Source organism: Microcaecilia unicolor, chromosome 5, assembly GCF_901765095.1.
Source record: "Microcaecilia unicolor chromosome 5, aMicUni1.1, whole genome shotgun sequence".
Classification (NCBI taxonomy): domain Eukaryota; kingdom Metazoa; phylum Chordata; class Amphibia; order Gymnophiona; family Siphonopidae; genus Microcaecilia; species Microcaecilia unicolor.
The window spans coordinates 166,907,284-166,916,353 of NC_044035.1; the positions used below are offsets into that span (position 1 = coordinate 166,907,284).

General features: G+C 46.3%; 1 protein-coding gene across 2 annotated transcripts in view; it reads right to left on the reverse strand.

The window, feature by feature from the left end:
* FBXL15 (F-box and leucine rich repeat protein 15) overlaps nucleotides 1-6,216 on the reverse strand; it is a 77,079-nt gene extending 70,863 nt beyond the window's left edge. Inside the window, exon 1 of one of the 2 annotated variants that reach the window (XM_030203549.1) lies at nucleotides 5,950-6,216. In XM_030203549.1, coding sequence (XP_030059409.1) covers nucleotides 5,950-6,068 — 119 coding nt within the window. In that variant the 5' untranslated portion in view covers nucleotides 6,069-6,216. The remainder of the gene's footprint in view (nucleotides 1-5,949) is intronic. The other variant, XM_030203548.1, reaches the window with a different exon arrangement.
* Between the last annotated feature and the right edge of the window lie 2,854 nt (nucleotides 6,217-9,070).

The window sequence follows — 9,070 nt, forward strand, 5'->3', positions numbered from 1 at the left end:
AGGAGGCCAGATGGGAATATGCAGGTACGCTTCCTTGATGTCCAAGGAAGCCAAGAACTCTCCTGCCTTCACTGCCGCTATAACAGAGCGGAGAGTCTCCATGCGAAAGTGCCGCACTTTCAAGGCCCGATTGACCCCTTTGAGGTCGAGGATAGGCCGGACAGAACCTCCTTTCTTTGGTATCACAAAGTAAATGGAGTAACGTCCCTTGCCAATCTGATTTTCTGGCACCGGAACGACCGCACCCAGGCGGATCAGGTTGTCCAAGGTCTGCTGCACTGCCACAGCTTTGACCGGAGACTTGCAGGGAGAGAGTACAAACCCGTCTCTTAAGGGTCGGCAGAACTCTAACTTGTAGCCGTCTCTGATGACTTCCAGGACCCAAGCGTCTGAAGTTACTTTGGTCCACTCGCCCAGAAACGAGGACAGGCGTCCTCCAATCTGCACTGGGCCATGGACCAAGATCCCGTCATTGGGTACGAGACCCTGGGGGAGGACCGGAGGGCGTACCTCCGGGACGGCGGTCTCTGCGAAAGGAATGCTGCTTGGGGGAGAAGTTCCTTTTGAAGGAAGAGGGGGCAGAGGAGCCCGACTTGCCCGGGCGGTACCGACGGGCTTCTTGAAACCGTCCTCTGGAGATACCGGGGTGAGCACTGGCCCGAGCCCTGACCTCTGGTAACCTCTTGCCCTTAGACGTGCTGAGATCGGTCACGATTTTGTCCAGCTCGACCCCAAAGAGCAGCTTGCCTTTAAAATGCAACTTTTTAGCCGAGGCTCTCAAGACATCATACAGTAAGTCTGCCAAATAAGCCAAGCCCGATTCCAGGGCCGGCCAGTCAGCCCTCAAGGAAGGATCCGAGGGGGAAGCCCGCTGCACCAACGTCAGGCACGCCCTGGCCACATAGGAGCCGCAAACTGAGGCCTGCAAACTTAAGGCAGCCGCCTCGAAGGACGACCTTAAAGCCGCTTCCAATCGTCTGTCTTGGGCGTCCTTTAGTGCCGTGCCACCTTCCACCGGCAACGCCGTTTTCTTAGTCACCGCAGTGATTAAAGAATCCACGGTAGGCCAAACAAAGGCCTCACGCTCACTTTCAGGCAAAGGATAGAGGCGGGACATAGCCCTAGCCACTTTGAGGCTCGCTTCCGGGACATCCCATTGAGCCGAAATTAAGGTGTGCATGGCACCATGCACGTGGAAGGTTCTAGGCGGGCGCTTCGTCCCCAGCATAATGGCGGAGCCAACAGGGGCTGAGGGAGAGACGTCCTCCGGAGAGGAAATCTTCAAAATGCTCATGGCCTGCATTAACAGGTTGGGCAAATCCTCTGAGCGAAAAATCCGTGCTGCAGAGGGGTCATCCGCTCCATCCAAGCGGGAATCCGTCTCTTCCAAGCAATCCCCAAAGGACCGTTGGGAGAACTCAGATACGCTGCCCTCATCTACATCAGAGGAAACAGCGTCCTCTAAGGCCTGGGCATCCACCCGAGGGCGTTTACTTCCGGGGGCCTCAACCCCTTTATCGGACAAGGGAGAAGGGGCAGCGTTCTGCATAAGGAAGGCCTGATGCAGCAGCAAAATAAACTCGGGGGAGAAACCCCCCAAACTGTGCAATTCAGCAGCCTGGGCCACAGCCCTAGACGCACCCTCAACCGGCGCTCGCAAGAGCGGGGGAGAACCATGCTGCGCATCCAAGATGGCGGCCGGCGCAACACTCCGCGAAGGAGCCGCGCGGGAAGAATGGCGCTTAACTTTAGCCGCTTTTTGCCGTCGCCCAAATCAAGGGCGGCCATGGCATGAACGTCTCCCAGCTCAAGGGCGGCCCAAGAAGAAGCAGTCCGAGCAGAGTGGCCGGCCAAGATGGCGGAGGCGAGCAGCGGGGGATGGGCGTTTATGGCGGGAAAAACCGCCGCGCCGGAGGAAGACCCGGGACACTGACCGGCCTCCAAACTGACACCCAACAAGGGCGAATCAGACTTTAAAACCCACGCATCCCCGCTCGAAGCGCACACGCGGTCCGGGGAGCGATTCTTCGCGCCCTCGCCCTCCGACGCCATAGGCCACGTGGAGATCAATTGGGGAACCCCCTGCCCGCTATAAAAAGGTAAAAATTACCTGCTTCTCGCTCTGAGCTGTAACGACCTGGTGTCCCAGTGAGTAGCTGCAATAAACGTTTAAATAAACGTCGAAATAAACGCCCTTAAGGACGTTCAAAAATTTTTTTTTTTTTAACGGAGCCAGCGGGAGGGGGGAGAAAAGGAGGGACCTGGCGCCACCAGGTTTGCACTTGCTCAAAAGAGCCCTCAACCCCAGGCACTCAACAAAACCTAAAAATTAGGCTTGGAGGCCTAGCCAGAGCTGCTGCTGTGTGTGACCACCACCTGCTGAGATAGAGAACATACTGAGGAGTTTCCGGCAGCACATGACCACATATAGGGAGGCAAAAGGATTGCTCTCTATCTCCACTTGCTGGTAGATGGACACAACCCACCAGTCTATGGATTATCAGCATGATGATATGGAAGATATATATTTATTTATTTATTTAGATTTTGCTCACACCTTTTTCAGTAGTAGCTCAAGGTGAGTTACATTCAGGTACACTGGATATTTCTCTTCCCAGGAGGGCTCACAATCTAAGTTTGTACCTGAGGCAATGGAGGGTTAAGTGACTTGCCCAAGATCACAAGGAGCAGCAGTGGGATTTTTAACCGGCCACCTCTGGATTGCAAGACCAGTGCTCTAACCACTAGGCCACTCCTCCACTCGTAGTTTCAAATCAGGGCCCAGCAAAGAATCTGGTAGAGTAGACTACTTACTTAGGGCTAGATTTACTAAAAGTACTACCACATATATTTACTAGTAATCAAGTTAATGGAGTAACGAAGTTGCTCCTAAGACAATTGCATTATCTGTCTCTTGTCTAGAAGTACCAGGAATTATAACATTCTTCCCCAAAAAGCTGGCATTCCTAAACTTATAATAAAGTGTGTGTCCAGATTTTATCTAGTTCAAGGGAAAATGTAACCAATTATGTTCTCCTACTTGGCAAACACAGCAGATCAGTATGTGAAAAAAAAAAAAACGAAGGTTTAATAGAAAATTGTTGAATAAAATTAGAAAGCCTTTCTAATTTTATTCAACAATTTTCTATTAAACCTTCGGTTTTTTTTCACATACTGATCTGCTGTGTTTGTTTTCCATCTTGGAGTTTGTGAATTGGTTACCCTGTTGTTTTCTGGGACCCTCCTACCTGGCAAACCTGAAATATCCAGGCTGTCTTTGAACATCTTAGCTCTGCTTAGTGCAGCAGACTTTGATCCTGGGGAACTGGGCTCGATTCCACTGCAGCTCGTTGTGACTCTGGGCAAGTCACTTAACCCTCCACTGCCCCAGCTACAAATAAGTACCTGTATATACTATGCAAACCGCTTTGAATGTAGTTGCAAAAAAAAAAAAAAAAAACACACACACACACAAAGGCCCGTTCCCTTTCCCATCCCTTATCGCTTCTACATCCCCTCTTTGATACATTTCAATTGTGCTGATATCATAAGTATATTGTGTTATATGAACATTCTTCCATCCTGCCTATCTTCATATATAATTCATACCCTGCTGACATTTATCACATTTCTGTTATACTAATGTTCTACTGTATAGTTATAACATGTATATTTCTGACACTATCACGTAAATCCTAATATAGGAATAAATTTGTCTGTCTCAAGGTTTCCCTCATGATTGTGGTTATGCTTTAGAGTCTAATACAAACCAGGATTTTTTGGTTTCGGCCTAAACCAAATCTGAAGCTGAAACTGGCTGTCCAGTTCCAGATAAAACAAAAATTAAACTAGCCCTGTCCCAGCCCCCACTCTTCCCCCTCGACCAGAAACAGTGGCAGACCCCTTTCCAGGTCAATCATCTGTCAGCAGCAGTCTCCCTCCTGGGTCAACAGTATGTTTGGGGATCATTCCTGCCCTCACTAGCCATCACTAGTGTGGGTAGAGGGGGAGGCTGGAAAAATTATGGATGGTGTGTGGGTGTAGGAATGGAAAAATTATAGTTGGTGTGTGGATGCCGGGGGGGAGGTAGAAAATCTATAGCTGCTGTGGGTACAGGGAAAAATTATGGATGGTGTACGGGGGGGGGGGGGGGGTCTGGTAAAAAGTTGGATGCTATGGGTGCTGGGAAAAATATGGATGGTATCTGTGTACAGAGAGGGGGTTGTAATAATAAATTATAAAAAAATAAACTTCTGGAATATGCAAATTTTGTGCACAGAATTTAGACTTTTTTGGTGCAGGATTCCAGCAGAAGCCTCCCTCTTCATATTTTCCATTATATATACTGTTTAATGATATTGCATATTACAGCTAAACACTAGTAGCATATAATACTGACCAAGCTCAACAGATTGAACAGAAAGTTATGTTTTTTTGATCACCTGGATTCAGAACACAGATAAGTTTAATTTTGATTATGTGCCTTTATGAACATCATTATAATGGTTCTGGGTCTTTATACAATGTGCAATGATTGAAAATAATGACCATTTTCTTGCTATGTGGTCACATTTGGTTTTCTGATAACATTCACATTTTATTTTAATATATGCACAGAGAAAGCTAGTCATATATGTGTATTTTTATGATGTGTTTATTACAAAAAAACATCCTGTATAATCGTAGCCTGTTATTGCAATGCTTTCATGTTTCACTTATATATACTGTTATTTATCAACATTTGCTTATCTCTGATCTGACGAAGTGTTACCTTCAAAAGCTAATCAAAAAAATGTATTGTTAGTCCAATAAAAAAAGGTATCATCTTATTTTCTTTTCTCTGTTTTATTTTATTTCTATTGATTACCTGTATAGATGTATAGAGCAAGCTCAAGCAGAATCAGAAAATTCAGATCATGTGAATAGCAGTTGCTACATTAGGAGCTCATTTCTGGCACAGTCAAACATACATCAGGCTTCTTTAGTAAGGCAGGCACACGGCTACAATGCTTGCTCTGCTGTCAGATGCTAAATGAAGCGTAGGCTAAAGGTTGTAGATAATAAACACAGTTGTGCACCCTGGAGTACAGTCAAAGGGCAAAGGCCATAAATCGTGAGGCCCAGGAACTTATGATCTGATATGATATGATATGATATCCTTACGGGCAAACAGGCCTGGGAAAAGAGGAAGCATAAACAAACATGGGAATGTGGGTTTAGCGGGTGCGGGAAACCAGATGGCTTTGAAAGAAGACTAGATGATCCTGGGTAAGATAACTTGTTGAAGCGTTGTAAATCATTGTTAAATACAAAGTGTATAAAAATAGCTGTTTCAGTTCTGTATGTTGTAGCGATAGATACAGCCTGCATATTTATGCAGTTCTATCCTCCCATGAGAAAATATTAATTATATCAATATATTTGGTAAGTAAATAAATTACCTCTCATAGGTGGCAGCCTTGCTCTTTTATCTCTATAAATCGTGGGTAACTGATATATGAAGATTTGGAGAGGTGGTAAAAAGACCTAAACATTTAACAGTTATATGGGTTTAATTCAAGGTTCCCTCTGTTCATTCGTCTGATAGACAAGATGTCTCTCAACTCACCATCCCAGGGTGCCACTCTTGGGCAAGCAATGCGGGGTTGCCATCTAGCTCCCGATGTTCAGAGCAAGCAGATCTAGTCCTGGTTTCACTCCACAACCTGTATGGCCCTGCAGGCTTATGGGTTTTTTGTTTGTCTCCTTGGAGAAATCTTATAGTAGTAGAAATCAGTAGGAACAGAGGAACTACATGTAGGCAAGGAGATAAAAACCAGGACTATATAAACCGGGTCTGAACATCTGACAGCTTGGTGGGAGTGCCAATATACTATAATTACTAATATCCGCCGTTCCCGCTAAACCTGCGGCCTGAAGAAGACACGCTTCCTTATTTTCAATGCCCACCTATAGCTGCCGGTGTCTTTAGCCAATGGGAGAAGTCGGTGTCCTTCAGCTCCATGCTCCGTGGACAGTAAGGCAGAAGATGCTGCTAAAAGATCGCCGGAAGAGGACTCGACCTCCATAATCCGCTTCTTAATCTCCTTCCTCACATCCCACTTTCACTGAACCCGCCGCTCAAGGCTTTTGCCCCTCCAGCTGAGTTAGCCCCGGCCCGTCATTATCCATCCCCCGGCTAAGAGAGACGTCATGACGTAGTCTTCGGCATCCACTTTCGAAGTTTACGCTCCTACCAAAGACAGAGGTTGGATGAAGTGACGTCAAAACGCTGACGCCAATTAGATTACTCTAGGTCAAGGAGGCTTAATAGACGGGCCACTGTAAGAAATGAAGCCAGTAGGCGGAGCTTGTCGCGGTTTTAGTACACCCAAAACAATAGCAAAACGAAGTAGCAAAAGATTAGAAATGAGGGACTGCCAAAGCGTGGTGGTCCACTGTAACAAGTCTTGAAGTCTAAAGCTGTTTCAGTTGGATAGGCAGTGCCTTAAAAGGTGGAATAAAACAAATATATATTTTTCTCTTTTTACTTACTGAACAGCTTTTTAATTTATTTGAAAGCTTCCCTGTATCTAGATATAATAACATGAAATAATAATTGAATTTCCCAAAAATTGCTTCAAAAATTATTGTAGCTGGTAGAAACAGCAATTATAAACTCTGTAGTTTGCGCTCATTTTCTTCACTGTTCTATACAGTACAGATGGCCACGTTTCAGTGAGGATAAGAAGAAATAAATATATATCACAGAACTGGGTAAATATTAGCACATTTAGACTGACTCTGGACTTCTGCATGAAGGCAGCTTTGCCCTCATTTGATATCTTTCTTTTAAATAGTAGTAATAAACAATATTAAGTGCATTTTTATAATATACCACTTCATTCCACAAAACAAAAGGAGCAAGTTCCCACAAACCATCTTTCTTTTGATCTAGGCACAGGTTAAACAAACAAAAAAAAAACATTTTTAATGCTCCCAGGTTTCAACCTAATTCATGTTTAATGTGGACTATAAATGTCATAAATAATTCTAATTCTCATAACATGATGTTTGTTTTAGTGGCCCTTTACCAGGAGAAATAAATCTCTTCAAGAATACAGGGTATCCCTATAACCAGGCCCTCCAAATGACACACTGATTACAATTTATAACAAATGACTACTCTACCTACCTATGAAAAGTTATTCCGTTATTATACTTCCTCTGTGTACATCCGTATGCTGCACAAGCCGACATGTTTGAAAATATAAGTGAGATTAAATAAAAATGCTACCAACAATAAAGAACGACAATGTGGATGCAACAGCTCACACAGGTTTGCTTTGTTTTGCTTTGAGTGTACTGGATGACACCTGTGTGGGTGAGTGGAAACAGAGATTAACCTAATTGGTATCAGCATGCTGACGTCACTTGGGGGGGCCCTTTTACAAAGGCATGTAAGGGCCTATGCAAATCCAGCGCATGCCAAATCAGCATTACCATACCTGTCAAGTCTCCCGCATTCAGTGGGAGACTCCCGCTTTGGCGGATCATCTCCCGCACTCCCACCAAAGCGGGAAAGTCTCCTGCTGAATTCCGCTGCTGCTGCTTCTGTTGAGCAGCAGCAGGAACAAAAACATGCACCGTGCTGAGCCAGAGCCGCTGCTTCTCTCCACAGCCGGCATAAGAACAAAAACATGTGCGGGACCACAGCAGCCTTCAGGCATGCGCTGTTGGCTCTGCTGTCCTCTGCCCCTGCTGACGTCAATTTCCCGTTCCGGAGACAGATGATCAGCAGAGCCGACAGCACATGCCTGAAGGCTACTGCAGCCTCACGCTTATTTTTGTTCTTGTGTCAACGCTGCTGCTGCAAAGAGGGCCAGAGGGAGAGAGGAAACATGGCTGGAAAGGGTAGGGGAAAGAGTGTCCAGAGGGAGGTGTCCAGAGAAAACAGAGGGGAGAGAAAGAAAGGTGAGGACGCTGGAGGGTACAGAGAGAGATGGAGAGAGAAAGAGTCCTCTGAAGGTGGTCCCTATGCGGGTCAGATCCTGGACTGCACTGGAGAGCTGATGGAGTTGGAGATCCAGCTATTGAAGCAATTACAAGGCTGGTGACTCACCCGAGCTCATGGCCTTCACAATCTGTCACTGGTTTAGGTGGGTAAGCCCTTGGGTCGCAACCGCTTCCCCCAACCCGAAGGTCAGAAGAGTGCCAGCTGACAGCAGGCAAGTCACTTCTTCAGAGACGGCCAGCAGGTGGCTCTGAAAAGAGCCCTTGGGAGCAGGTGTGGCAGAACCTGGACCTGATCAGCCTTTGGGGGCAGCCCTGGAAGAACTGAGACCTGGGGTGGCTAGGCTGGAAACAGGAATGTAGGGCAGGAATAGAGACAAGATGCTGAGGCAGGGCTGGACACTGGTATAAAACACAAACACCAACACCGGACGACTTGTTGGAAAGGTAATCAAGAGGGTGCCCAGACCCCTAAAATAGGACTTCCTCGGTGAAGTCACCTCCAGGTGTCCTGTGCACACCTCACCTCCGGCCCTTTAATTCTTCAGCACTCACGTGCACATGCACACCAGGAAACCGGCATCTGCCAACACTGAGCAGAGGAAGCTATACTCTGGGGTGGAGGAGGCTGTGGGGCACTGGGCACAGCACACTGATGAACTGGCCCGATGCGAGAGGCTCATGAGACTGGGCTTGCACTGGGACCCAACCCTTGGGAAGGCAAGGTGAAGTGGGGTGTGGGGGCACGGTACAGACCATGACAACAATACATCAACTGGCTCACCTTTATCCACATGTTTATTCACACCTTCAAATAAATTAATCAGATTGGTGAGGCAAGACTTCCCTTGGTTTAATCCATTCTGACTCTGTCCCATTAAACCATGTTTGTCTATATGTTCTGTAATTTTATTCTTTATCATAGTTTTCACTATTTTGCACAGTACTGAAGTCAGGATTACTGGTCTGTAACTTCCCAGATCACCCCTGGAACCCTTTTTAAATCTTGGCATTACATTGGCCACCCTCCAATCTTCAGGTACTATGAACAATTTTAATGACAGGTTACAGATCACGA